The sequence below is a fragment of the Gambusia affinis genome, linkage group LG01 (assembly GCF_019740435.1).
Source record: "Gambusia affinis linkage group LG01, SWU_Gaff_1.0, whole genome shotgun sequence".
Classification (NCBI taxonomy): Eukaryota; Metazoa; Chordata; class Actinopteri; order Cyprinodontiformes; family Poeciliidae; genus Gambusia; species Gambusia affinis.
The window spans coordinates 21,048,262-21,062,373 of record NC_057868.1 but is presented as its reverse complement, the minus strand read 5'-3'; the positions used below and the strand labels follow the sequence as shown (position 1 = coordinate 21,062,373).

The 14,112-nt window shown below is 38.5% G+C and overlaps 1 protein-coding gene across 3 annotated transcripts in view; it reads left to right on the top strand.

The window, feature by feature from the left end:
* Positions 1-6,207: 6,207 nt before the first annotated feature.
* Positions 6,208-14,112, top strand: part of prkar2aa (protein kinase, cAMP-dependent, regulatory, type II, alpha A) — a 42,406-nt gene continuing 34,501 nt past the window's right edge. The window contains exons 1-2 of one of the 3 annotated variants that reach the window (XM_044118152.1): positions 6,208-6,888; positions 8,928-9,208. In XM_044118152.1, coding sequence (XP_043974087.1) covers positions 8,962-9,208 — 247 coding nt within the window. In that variant the 5' untranslated portion in view covers positions 6,208-6,888; positions 8,928-8,961. The remainder of the gene's footprint in view (positions 6,889-8,927; positions 9,209-14,112) is intronic. The other 2 variants (XM_044118169.1, XM_044118161.1) reach the window with 2 other exon arrangements.

The following is a 14,112-nucleotide window of genomic DNA, read 5'->3' as shown; positions in this document are numbered from 1 at the left end:
AGACGTATATGTTAAATAAAAAATGACATTCTCCCTCCCCCAAGATTTTAGGCAATTATTAAAAAATGCAATAAATATTTATATTTATTTTCAATCTTATGTAATATTTTAATCTTCTTAGAAAGTAATTTTGAGGTTTCATTAGCTGTAAACCATAATCATCTAAATAAACAAAAATAAGTGTTTGAAATACATCACACGGTGTATTACATCAATATCATGAATAAGCTTTACTTTCTAAATTGAACTTTTCATTGGTACTTTTGTTTATTGAGACGTGTGTACCCAAAAACTGGTATTCGGAAACCCAGCAGCTGTACTTCACTTGTCGTATACATATTTACCAGTAGATGGCAGTATTGCTTTGTCGTAATAATTAGCGTCGGCCTATTTGTATGAATGTGCTGCTTGTTAAATTCATACATGCGATACATGAATGAACGCGGGATCTATTCAGAGATTTGTTGATTCTACTTTTGGTGAAAATAATGAGGTTAATGTGTCACTTAACGTCAAACACTGTTTAATTGCCTGCGAGTTTAAAGCATGTAGCTTGGCAATTAAAAGCAAAATGCCTATTATTTTGTGCTCTGATATTTTAGTTATGCATCCTCTATGGATGTTGTCGTTGCTTAAATCTAACATCATTAAACATATCTGGCTATATTGCCATATCAGTGCTTGATGATATTATTGTCACTCTTTTATGTGTTTTTTTTTTCTTTTTTTTTTTTGCTTTCTGTCCCATATTTCCCTTTCTGCGTCCCTCTCACTCTGAATATGTAGGCCTTGCAGCTCTCTTTGAGTCAGTTTTGGAATTGGCCGGAACCACATTAGCTGTAATTCTCAAAGGGGAAACACTTCAAGTAAAGCCTTGACCTGAATCCACACTCTTGTTGATTTTAGTCTTTCACTATACATGAAGGATGCACTGCCTCTAACTCCTGCTCCTGTAGGTCCACAAGGAATTCAACATGCAGAAAAATGCATTCCCACGAGGAGTGCAGAGCTTAAGTTTTATGTCAGTAGATTTCACACCAATTGACAGTCCAGGAAATAATAATCTTATCTGTTAGAATGAGCAAAGTTACACTGATGATGCAGTGTATTTTAAGAGCACTCCGTCAAACATTTGTGTTAAATACACATATATTTCTACAATAAGTGTCATGTTTTATGGTGTGTTGTGCTTTGTTAAGTTGATTTTCCCAGCAGGGGGAGTCTGAAGCTCTTGTTTTCCCATGTTAGTTAAAAAACAAAGAGCTAAGCCAATCAGAAACCAGCTCAAGGAATTAAATAAGGGTTCTTTGTGACCATGGTAACAGTTTTACCTCAGTGACAGATATAAGGTGAGAGATAGAGATGGAAAAGCGGCTGATGCATTATTGACTGGAGTCAGTGGGTTACTGCAAACTTCACTGGAGAGTTTGCAGTATCTTCAAAGTGAAGCTTGGTGACCTGAGAGCATTTTGACCTCTTTCTGTCTACGAACTCTAACAGAAGACTTATCTAGCTAATCAGAGAAAGCTAAGGTAAGAAAGGTGAACAGGAAAATAGGAGTCATCGGTAGTCCTGCAACTAAAGATATGTCATGTGACATATCATTACAACAAAGTGAATGAGAAAAGTTTAATGTTATACTTGGAAAAAATTCTTATAAAAAACTTAAAAATGTGGAGCACTGTTCCCTTGCAGAAAAAGGTCCTGGACTCAAGTCCCATCCAGGGGTATTTCTGCACGGATTTTGCATGTTCTCCCCGTGCATTCAGTCTCCAACTGTTTTTACAGAATTTATATAACTTGACAAAATGCAAGAAATTTCAAGGGTTGAGATACGTTTGCAAGGCACAGTTCATGCAGAGTGATTATTGCAGATTTATAGTCAAATTAGATATGCACACACCTATTTGAAATGCTATGACATTATGCTTGAATTTGATTTGAATTAATTTATTTATTTGAAAGAGGACAGAACAGCTTAATAAAACACATGTCAATTTCTGAAATAAAAGTTTATGAAATAGTGTTTGTAATCTGTAGTCCTATGGCCATGGAGTTAATATATTAGTAATTGGGGCCTGCCCATAGCAATGCATAAGGAGAGCAGTGGCTGACTTGCGAAGCAAGTCAGTCACTGCCTCCATGCATTGCATGGCAGGCACCTATTGTTCTACACCCAATAGAATGTCTCTTTATTATTATTGGGGCCTGCCCATAGCAATGCATAAGGAGAGCAGTGACTGACTTGCGAAGGTACATAGAGTCTACTTGACTGTTTATCATAATGTTGGTATACAGACTGTGAATGTATGGCTTTGAGAAGTTGTTGCATACCTTTGCAATTGGAATATTAAACATATTGATACTACAATGGGGATGTTATGCAGCTCTGGTGGTCTATGTAACCTTTTGATTGACTTTTTAACAAAGCTGAAAGATGATCATTATGAGTTCATTAGGGTTTTTTTCCCTCCTTTTTTAATGTAAATTTAAAATTGAATTGTAAATATAAACTCAAACTAAGAAAATGCTTTCATGGATTGAGCAGCGCAGTTGAATATGTAGGTTGTATGCTCATGGAAAACTTAGCCAAATCCCCTCCCAATGCCAAACGGCTCATTCTGCTGCTGCCTCCTCATCGGTGTCTTTCAATAGATTGGAGAATTTAAGAATTACTGGGAATGGAAAACCCATGCACAACCCCGACATCCTGGCACTTGCTCTTCATGCTGGCTACCAGCTTGGTCGCACACTGCTGTGGGATGGCATCCAATTTTCTCAACCAGCATGTTGCGAGTCAGTCAGCAGGGTTATGTTGGAAACTCTGGCATGAGGAGCACACCCAAGCTCACCCGAAAAGCTTAAAAAGAAAAAGATCAGACAATATTAAATATCCTTGCCTTTTGGTTTCAAGTCCCAATCTCATTGGGATTCGCCTACGCTGATGGTTTCTAGGTCTGTGAACCAACACTGTCAAGGTCACTGAAGTGACAACTGTCCTTGGAACCGGTTTCAGCCCATTGCTGCTGGTAGTAGCTGTGATAGGCCGTGGCCTCACCTTCTGATGGTTCAGATAAGAGTGAAAGGGCTCTGTGAACTACTAGTGGCCTTTAAACATTCCTCTTCTGTAAATCTCAGTATCGTCACAGATTTTCTCACAGTGCTGCAGATTTGGTATTTTTTTTTGTATTGGCTTTGTTTTTTCCCCCTGATCCACTACAATTGTCAATTGTTTCCCAAGTATGTTGTATACCCAAATCATTTTGCACATTCCTTTTCTCAAAGTACAAGTCCATAGTCAAGATGCTAGACCTTTACCAGAATAGCTCAATATAGCAAACTGTTTCACTTCCTGTTTGTTTTGCCTCTCTCCAATAAAAACGTAATTGTTGGGCCTTTTCATGTAAAAAATTCTCAGGTTTGATTTGCTTAACTCTGCCTTAATGATTTGTCTCCAATGCACAAGCTTTCTTAGTCGGAGTATAGCTTCAGTCTTTCTTCATGAAAAAGTTTTATTTTGCAAGCTATTGAATGCTGGAGCTGAAAATTGCCACAAAAGATAAACCTGGAACATCATGGGGTCAGGAATCTTGTAGATCTGAAGGTTTGTGTCTCATTCTTCAGATGACGGATAGGAGTCAACTGGTTCTACTCGTTTTTAATTGTGCACGTTTTCACTGATAATGTTGAGGATTTTGGCAGATGCCCTGAACAAACTTTAGACTGGTTTAAACGACTTAAGTTGATGGTGTCAATTTATTGGGGCCTGCCCATAGCAATGCATAAGGAGAGCAGTGACTGACTTGCTTCGCAAGTCAGTCACTGCCTCCATGCATTGCATGGCAGGCACCTATTGTTCTACACCCAATAGAATGCCTCTTTATTATTTATTTTTCTTCCGTCTCCGTTAATGCGGCTCGTACCGCTGCGAGCCCACCCACAAAAGTGGTATCAAAACGTCCGGCTCGAACCCGGCATTGGAGCTATTACTTTTGGTGGGATTTGGAGTTACCCTGGCGACGTAAAAAGCAAAAAACGACCCCAAAATCACTAACGAGCTCACCAGGTGCAAGTCTCGTCGTCAAGGGGATGAGGCAAACCAGTAAATCCTGAAAATACCCTATTTTTGAGGATTTTCTGTGTCATAACTTTATGTAGAAACGCCATTCAAACTTCATTTTGTAGATACGTCTGATCTCTTTTAAAGTGAAGACAGCACGTCAATATGTATTATGGTTTGTCCACAACTTCTTTCTAAGCGACCCAAAGTTTTTGATTTTTGGAAAAATCAGAGGTGAAGGCCGCCCGCTTAGAGTGAGAGTCAGAGTGACATTTTGACCCCAAATCTTTTTTAACTCGCCTCACGCCACAAATATTGCATGATTGGTATCAAACTTGGTCATGACATTGATACGCGTGCCTGCTCCGTCAAATGTTTAAAAAATTATCTAGCGCTTACAGTTTTCTCCAGGTGCTTCAGAGCAAAGTCATGCGCCAGGGTAGCAGACAGATCTCACTGATTCACTTCCATGTATTTCTGAAAATTTCAGACCTTGGCACACACTTTTTTATCTCATCGCTGTTAATACTGTGAGTGAGGTAGAGATATGAATGGCGGGACTATGTGAGACGACAAATAGCCCTCTCATATGCTTCAAACGGTTTTCGAATATGTATTACGGTTCCTAACGGAAACAGTTTTTTGCAATGCTTTTTTAGTCAAACTGGCTGGCTCAAACAGAGAATTGTCTCCCCCTGGATGTCTCACTCACAGCTGGCAGAGAGGATTATTTACCATGGCAACGGAACCCAGAGCAGGGAGAGCTGCTGGGACTACAAATACGCATCACTGTAGTTCGAACTACTAGTTCAGTTAAAACAGAGGAGGACTGAGCTGGCCTTTAGAAAACTTGCTGCTATGGGCTGTATATAACTAATTTAACCCTGTCACTGTTACACATGGGATGAGTTTGGCCCTTTGAAATGAAGCTTACTGAAAATTTCAAAATAAAAGCCCTTGAAAATTTTTACATCAGGTCATTGCTTTTTTGAGCGTTATATGACTGATTTAATCCAATGACTGTTACACATGGGATGACTTTGACCCTTTCAAATGAAGCTTAACAAAAATTTCAAAATAAAAGCCTTGGGAATTTTTACATCATGTAATTGCTCTTTTGGCTTTATGTGACTGGTTTATCCAAAGCACTCTTACACATTGGATTAGTGTGGGCATTTAATATGAAGCTTACTGCAAATTTCAAAATAAAAGCCTCAAAATGCCCTTCTGATAGTGCACCACCGAGGCGTGCAGTGATATCATTCTGCATTATCTGTTTATCCCAGTTAGGGAACTGCCTTGCAGCAAGGCAGTTCATTAGCATTAGCCTTTTAGCTTAAATAAGCTATTTTCTATTTTTCAGACTTATTAGCCATGTTTAGTATACTTAATGGAGTAAGTAAATGACAGTAAACATTCTAATGATACCCCACATGCTACTGAAAGTATTTATGCTTACATTAGCATATTTGCTCATTTTAGCTAATACACTTACTTTATCATACTGAATGTTGCATGTCCAGCTTACTTAACATTCTTGTGATTCTCCACATGCTATTGATTACATTGCAGCTTTCTTTAGCATTGATGCTAATTCTTAGCATCACAACGCTGGGTCCAAACCGACGGGCACACTTTGGCAGGCCCCAGTTAAATTTCTTCAGGAATTTTCTAGTATTTTTTATATTGTTGTCGAAACAAAAATGCATGTCTTTGTAAACTTCCATATGCTGACGTTTTTCACTTTTTAAATTTGGTCAAACATAAACTACCAGAAAAACGCATCCAACTTATTTTGAAATGGTGGAAAATTTTCTACCATACTAATTCAGTTTTTTCATTTAGAGATAAGTTACATTAGGGTTTGGGGTTATTTCAATTTAATTAAAGCTAGATTATTTTATGAGAACCTTAATGAACTAATTAACTTCTCGTAGATCAATTTTTACTCTGTCTACTTTTACAGTTATTAAATTATAAATATGATTTAACATTTCTGTCAGGCTCTCAAGGCCACCTTTGTGGGTGCGGCCTTTTTTGGAGTGTACAAATATAGTTCTGCCTTCCAGCCCACCCTTTCTTCCATGGTTGTATGCAATTGGCTGTCGTGCTATAATTCTTCAATTTTATTGGTTGTGCGTTCTGTCAGTCTGAGAAGCCCCGCCTTCTCACGCTTTCTGAAACCAGCGGTTCATCCGTGCGTGAAGAGCTGAGGATTACCTTGTCAGGGAGGAGCACACCTGCTTTCTATTAATTTAGCAGGGGGTTTTTCCCCATGTTATTAGCCGTCTTATAAATGAACTTACCTTAAAAGTTTAGAGTTTTTCCTTCAGTGTTTCGGACAGCTTTTAATAATAGAAGTGTGGCGCTACGGTGTGAACGGTGAGCTCGCAGCAGGTTTTTGTGTCACCTGGCCCTAGCAGCTGACTCGTGTCTTGCGGAGATCGGAGTTGTCAAAGGAAAACTAGCGGTTGCTAGTTAGCAAGTCAGCCACTTAGCCCGCCAGCTAGCCTTACTGCCACACTAAGTCCCACCCTCACCGTGCGTAAACGTCGGGCTGCAGCGGTGAAGACAAGTATAATATTTTTGCTTCCTCTGAACTTGGCTAGCATCCTTGTACACCTGGCTGGCAGGAGAGATTAGCGTAGTTAGGTGGCGCTAACGGAAATTGGCCGTTTTTACGTTCGGAGAGTGTTCTTTTTTTCTCTATGAAGGAATACTGATAAAAGGGACTGGCTCAAAAAGAAGAGGCGAAATAAAGAGAGAGAACAAGGAAGACTGAGGAGGAGGTGACTGGCTTGTTTAGCCGGGGAGACACAATTGTGAACGTAAGTGACTCATACATAGCTAGTGTCGTGAAAGTGGCTTGTTAAACGGCTTACATGACCTGTCCAAAACAACTTGCAGCGCTTGCATGGCAACGTTTATCCTGCCTGCCGCTGTTCTGGTGGCTTAGCACCCACAGCCAGTGCGCCATACTATAACGTAAGCTAAAGGGGGGTCGTCTCTCTAGCTAGCATGACAGTTTTCACGGATGAGCTTTAAGTCGAAACAGCACTTCAGTTTTTCAGTCTTCGCTTCATTGCACTTTATACAGGCACCACGTTTTAACCAACGCTTACCAGCAAGTTTGGTTAAGTTGTTTCTTTAGCTCTAAATCAGCTGTCTGCCAGTAGTATTAGCTTAGCTAGACGTGCTAGCTCCTTTGAGCCGACCACCCACCCAAGTTGACAGCTCAGTTTCGGACGATACAAAGCACTCGTGTTTGTAAAACCCCAACCAGTTTTAGTGAATTTGTGTCCATCCCTAAGCAAACTCCTTATCTGCCGCCTGCAGCTGTGAGAACTCTGTGTTCCTCAGCTTAGCTTTAGATAAAGTCGCCACTTAGTTGTAGCAGTGTCACACAAGGCTGGTAAACTATGTTGCATTCAAAAGACTGTGCGATGCTTTCTCCTTTTGGCTGTCAAACTTTAGCCCGTCTGCATCCTTTTTTTTTCTTTTTTTTGTCATGCTGGGCTGTCATCACCTAGTGAGCCTTAACAGACATGCATTGTGTTGAAATTACAAGTCATATCTGTTTCAATCAACAATCAGGCTGTCATAGACCGCACCACGTGCCAGTCCTCGACATATAAAAATTATTTTGCCAGCACAATTAGGGCTGTCACTATTATTCTCTATTAATGTAAATGGAAAGTAGAAGCAATTTCATCTAGTGTTTTCCAACAGACATCATTGTGGTTCCCAGTACACCACAAAGTAAGATGGCAATTAAAAAAAAAGATACTTCTGGTTACGACTGAACAATGTAAAAAACAACAACATGTACCTGCTATATTATGAAACATTATGATATGCCGTTACAATTTATCCATATTTTCGTACTCCTGCATTTTCGCTTTACTTTCCATTAGAATAACTTAACCATTTTCCGTGAGATTCTGGGATTTTATTGTCATGAACAGATGGATATGCTGTTGCAGTGAAAGGCTGACAGAGATTTAGCTTGTCAAAAAAGTTCAAAACTTAATTGTTTAGCTGTGGGAATAAAACAATATTTTATTGGTTTTTGGCTGTTTTCTTAGCCCAAAACAATCATATTACCACAGTGAAGTTGAGTTGGTACAAAAGCAGTGGAAATTGTTTTAGGATTTTGCATCATGCTGTGAATTGAGCAACAGCGTTGATGACAGATTGTACCACCTCGTCTGTTTTCAGCTCTTGTAGTTTCTTTGAAGAATCCAGTTCGACTAGCATTGAGGTGATAAGGAAGACAACTGCAGCATTACAGTCTCCAACTTTAATGTGGCTGCAGACATCGTTTAGAAAAGAAATGAACTTTTTCAAAATATAAAATAAATACATTCTCTTCAAAGAAATTTTCCTTCTTAATGAAAAAAAAGGTTTATTTTAAAAACCATTCCTAAGTTTTACATCGGTTTTGGCAGACGTTACCCGCAGTGTGGTTTCTTCGAACATATTGTTTACATTTAGTGTGTAGAAAATATCTATAAGGTACAAATTAGAGCTTTTCCGAAAACCATAAAAAGAAGCATGTGAGTTGAACAGATTGGTTTCTTCTGGTTACTGGCCTCCCAGTGAATATGGATTCTGAGGCCATTTTGACAAGTTTGAAATTTTGATTTTGTCTTTTATATACCACCTTTGTTCAGGACAACTTTATTTTTTTCAACTTAAACCTATGTCATTGACATGTTGTGTACTTTCGCAAACGGCGGTGTAAGAAAAAGTTGTAATTTTTGTCAAAGTTTAAAACCTAAAAATGGTTTAATAAATGGTCCACAAATTGGTGCCAAGAAATTAAATAAATCCAATTTTCCTGTCTTCTTGTTTCATCTTGTTTTAGATATCTAGGAGCTACCAACAAGCTAAACACAGCCATGAGTATTCAGATACCGGTGGGGTTGACAGAACTGCTACAGGGCTACACCGTGGAGGTGCTGCGACAACGGCCAACAGACCTGGTTGATTTTGCTATACAGTATTTCACCCGTTTGCGGGACTCCAGAGGTCAGGATGGATCCGACATTAGCGGTAGACCCGGGAAAGGAGTGGTGTTTGATGGGGAGCCCATGCAGACGGAGTCCAACGGCGAGGAGGATGAAGATGATGACTCTGACTTTGAACGTGAGTTGATGCTGTCGGTTTGTTAGATGGGTTTGTCTGAGGAAAATCAGATGTATTATTTTGGGTTCCCATGAGGATATAAATTGAGAATGTGTTACAGGAAGCAGTGTCTGAATGCCCATCATATTTTTATAGAAAGTAGTCCTTACTTGCCACTCTTCTAATCTGCATGTTCTTCATCCCTGTTGTCTTTGTGGTCATCAGACTTGCACATTCTATTCATGTTTTGAAGTTTCAAGGTCTTTAGATGTTTATTTTCTAAGAATTTGTGAAAAGGGGGGAACTTGACTACATAAGCGCTCAAGGTAAAATTCTGCAGTAAATTCTTGTGGTTTTGTGCTTGCTTTTAACTTTTTAGGCTTTTGTCATGTTTCTTTTTTTAAACAAAATGTCAGTTTGTTGTCTTTTCAAACCTGCGTTCAAGCCTCCTTTTTAACACTGTTCACAGATTGATTCCTTACATCAATGCAACTCTGTTGAGATCCTCCTCCTAGTATGTTTTTAGAAAAGGAAGAACCGCACATCCTGTGGCCTTTAGGTTGCTTGTTTGCACATTTGAAGGCTAGATTAATGGGACCCTGAAGTTCCCACACTGCACACAGCCTCACCCCTGCGCATCACTCCCCTGTGTTTGAGACACTGGCACAGGATGTAAGCCATTCCATAGCCCAGCTCTCTTCAGAGCAGTATGGCCCAGATCTAATCACATTCCGATGCTGTGAATGGGACTTTACAGTTCATGTATTTGCTTGGATCTATTTGGAGAGCCTCTGCAATTTGGAGGTTTGCAATGGAAAAAAAAAGTGAAGCAATTTATCTGCAAGTTAATGGTTAATATAGTCTAAATGGTGCAAGTGTGATTGTGGCTGCAGAGTTGTTGGGTTTTTTTTCCCAAATCAACATTGGATGCAGTGAATTGGAGCGAATGTTAGATTTTTATGGCTGTTTGAAAATTAAGATTTGTTAGCCAAGCCTGTCAGTGCACAAAATAAATTCAGCTCTGGCTGCTGTTGTCTTTCTACAAAGTTTTGATTTACAGTGCTCTAATTCTGCACTAGGCTATTAACAATAGATGTTGAAGCACAACTAACAGGGCAATAAATGTAAGATGTGAGGGCAGAGCTTGGACTGTCAGGCACTGTAAACGATGACGTTCAGACAGAACGGGTTCTGGGACACCCATTTTGCCCTCTTTGGTTGTAAACTTTAGTTTTAGTTTCACCGTGTTTTTATGAGTTAACCATCGTCTCTTATGTAAATGTTATTTCAGTTAAAAGCTGCGTTGCCAGATGCTGCAGTCTGGTACAAACAAGATAGATTATGTATTCTGTGTTTATTCTCACACAGTGTGACTGCTGTCTAACAGCTGTAACCTTAACCGAGAGAAGTGTGTGTGTATCCACACATGCGCATCTTCGATATCTTCTTGCCTTTGAGTTAATAAGTGAACATGTATGTGCTTGTTAAAGCACATTGTTGTGTTCTGACTTTTTCACACTAGTTCAGATTCCATTCTACTGACGTCACAACGCTCTTGTGCTCTGAAAAAACCTCAGCAGTACTTATACAGCTCATCCAGGGGGGCAGTAAACCAAGAGTAGATACAGTCATGCTTCAGGAGGAAGCTTTACACTAAATGCTTGAGGTTACACACGACTTCCATGGCATTAAGTTATCCAAGCAGGCCTGTGTGTGTGTGCTGCCCCCAGAGGATTCTGGCTCTGTAGAGGCCCACAGGACTGTATATTGACAGAAATCATGTGCTGTTTGAAAGACCACTGGATTAACCAATGGATGTGAAGATTACAGATCTGCTGAAAACAAATCTTTAAACATAAATATGTGTATTAAGTATTGTTATTAGCTACACTGCTTCTTCTTTTAATATTTCAGTGTTGTCTATATTTAGTGTGTGGAAAGTATTAATAAACTACAAATTGCATTTCTTTTTGAAACCAAAACTAAAGCTTATCAGTTCTATGGATTGTTTTTTGCTGTTTTGCTGTTATGCACCTGCTGGTTACTGGAAAGAATTTCTTTAAAAAAATTAAAAAAAATTAAACAACTGTAACATATTGGGCCCAAAAGTGCAGTAAAATAATTAAATATCTGTTGAAAAATACTATTTGTTTTCTTACATTAAAAACCTTCTTAGTGAAGTGGTTTAGAGGTAAATGTAGGTAGTAGAAACTAACATGCACATTTAATTAGGGTCGAACTGTAAGTATTCCATTTAAAAACTTGTACTTTCATAAGCATTTTTTACCTCATCAGCTGCCCCTGAAGCTAAATGATTGCTTTTTAAAAATTGATTAAACTCCTTAATACTGCAGAACTATAGCATTTAAACTAATCACACTCTGCAGCACTCAGTGACACTGCTATAAGGATCATTGTGTATTAATGAGTATCATCACCTTTCTGTTTTAAATGCATCTCAGCAGTTTTATAGTGCATTACCCTTCATCAAGAATAAAATGTGTATTTCAAACCTATTGTGGCTTTCCTAACCTATTCTGGTTTGAGGTTCCTGACGGCACAACTGAGATGCTCTCGTTTAGAGGAGGAGCTACATCGCTCCCCTTTTAAAGCATGTCAGAGGTCTCTAGTGTTTGTCTAACAAAGGCTTTCTGTAAGTAGGCCAATCACACTTTTAGGTGTTGACACTTTAAGAAAGACATAGTTGTTGCAAAATGTTTGACGCAACTTGGAATCAATTTGCTCTCTGAAAGGTTGATTGGTCTGAGCTGTGATTATGTGTACGATACGTTTTATGTTTCGCATTCAAACATTTTGCCAGTTTTTTTTTTTTTTTTTTTTCTTTGTAGGCTGCTTACAGTTTTGATGATTCATCACTGTGCTCGTAACCTTTAGATTGCACTGCAGGAAACTGGTGTGTGTGAGATAGAGAGCACTGGCATAATGCTTTATATGTAAATGAAGGAGATGAGGTTAGTACACTGTACTAGTGAAAGCATCATATTATTTTTTGCATAGATTTTCTTTATCTCTTGTAGCTTAAAGCTACTGCAGGATCAGTATATAAGTCTAAACTTAGCTAAAGGAGGTTTTGTTTTCAGTACACACTATCAGACTGTCATTATATGCATCACTGTTTCTGCTATGGAAAGTAGCCTGATACGTTACCTGTTAAGTGACTTATCAGAAATCCAAATTCTACTAACAATTAAGATGAACCAAATATCACTAAATAAATTTTGCTTTTACAGTATTACATTGTCTTAATTTTGGCACAAAATTGCCTGAAAAACCCACCATCTGTTTATTCCATTAATTTATTCCATTGCTTACTTATTTTAAATAAAATAATCTCCTATTTGTGTTTATGGTGTACTTGAGCTACAGGGTTATTTTTAAATTTTTTCCATTATTTCAAGCTTTGATGAATGTGTTTTATTGCTCTTCCTTAATAAATCTCCCTTAAAAAAGTACTGGCAGGAAAACATTAGCTTGCATGTAATTTGACTTGTAATATATGTTTATACAGTTCTAATTCATTGTGTGTGACTGGAACTGACCAAAAAAGATGCTGTCCTGCATCATCATTAATTATTGACTAGCGTGCTAGGCTAGCCCACTTAGCTGGCCCACTGATGCAGGTTTTAGTTGCCGAGATGCTAAATGTCACAGAGTAGTTTGAACATCTCGATCTTAACAGAAGAAGAGTTGGTAAAACATGTTACTTGCAACCAATAGCGTTATTTGTATTATTTTTGCAATATTACGGTTTCATGTTGTCTTTATACAATGGCACCCCAATGTCTGCCTTACTTAATATATTTGCAGATTGTATCTTATGCCTCTGCTGGCATATGTTTGGCTGGACACTAAAGGCTTATTTCAAGAGTAAATGTGTTTGGCTTACAACAGAGTTATAAATATCTTGTTTCCTGAAGAAGGCATACTTGGGAGAAGCAGAGCACAGGCACCACGTTTCCATCTTCCTAATATGTTAAACCTTTTTCTTAGAGCTGGCCTGTGTAGTATCAGTTTAGCAGTGCATGTGCATCCAGACAAACTGTGACTGAATGGACACCTTTGTGACTGAAGAAATAGATGGGGGACAGTGTGTCCCAGTGATGATATTAGATGCTTTTTTGTATGAAAGACAGCTGGAAGGAAGCAGTGGCTGTTTGAAAAAAAAAAAAAAAAATATGTCAACGAGTATTCAGAGAGCCTCTCTTTCTATTAGGAAAACATCTGTGTTGTTTGCAGAACACGACAAAGCCATGCAGATGGATCAGCTACCTGGATAATGAAACCCTTTTGTGTGAAAAGGGCTGTTTTTTTGAGGGGGTTTGGGGGGGGGTTCAGATCACTGGGAAATGTTAACCAACATGATAATAGGGGTTTTATCTATCGATCTGTCAGTTGGTATATTTAGCTGTCCATCTGTATATATAAAAAAAAGCCTCTGAGGTATGTGGTAATTATGCATAAACACTGGTATTTTGAAAGCAGAAGATGCCTAACATCCCTAGAAGCCAGCCAAGTGTTTCCTTTTCATCCCAACAGCCCTCTTCCATCAGTATATGCAAAACTCCACAGATGGTTGGTGTTTATTTTTGACAGCAGACCTTCTCTTACTGGTAAACACTTCAGTAAATAGGCACATGAGCATGGATCTGTGAATATAACCCAGATCAAATATTGAACAAAGGCAGTTTAAAAAAAATAAAAAAAAGAGTTAGAAAGAAGATGATTTTTCTTTACTTTATTTTAGATTGTTATGTGCTGCATTAAATGTAATTAGATTCTTGTTATTTCTAGGGATTACTGTGAAAGATCTGCATTCATAGCTTTATTTATTCACAGCTCATGCTGGTCCAAAGAGGTGCAGAAATCCATTAACTGGGAATAATGATGAAATTGTGACAAATGCA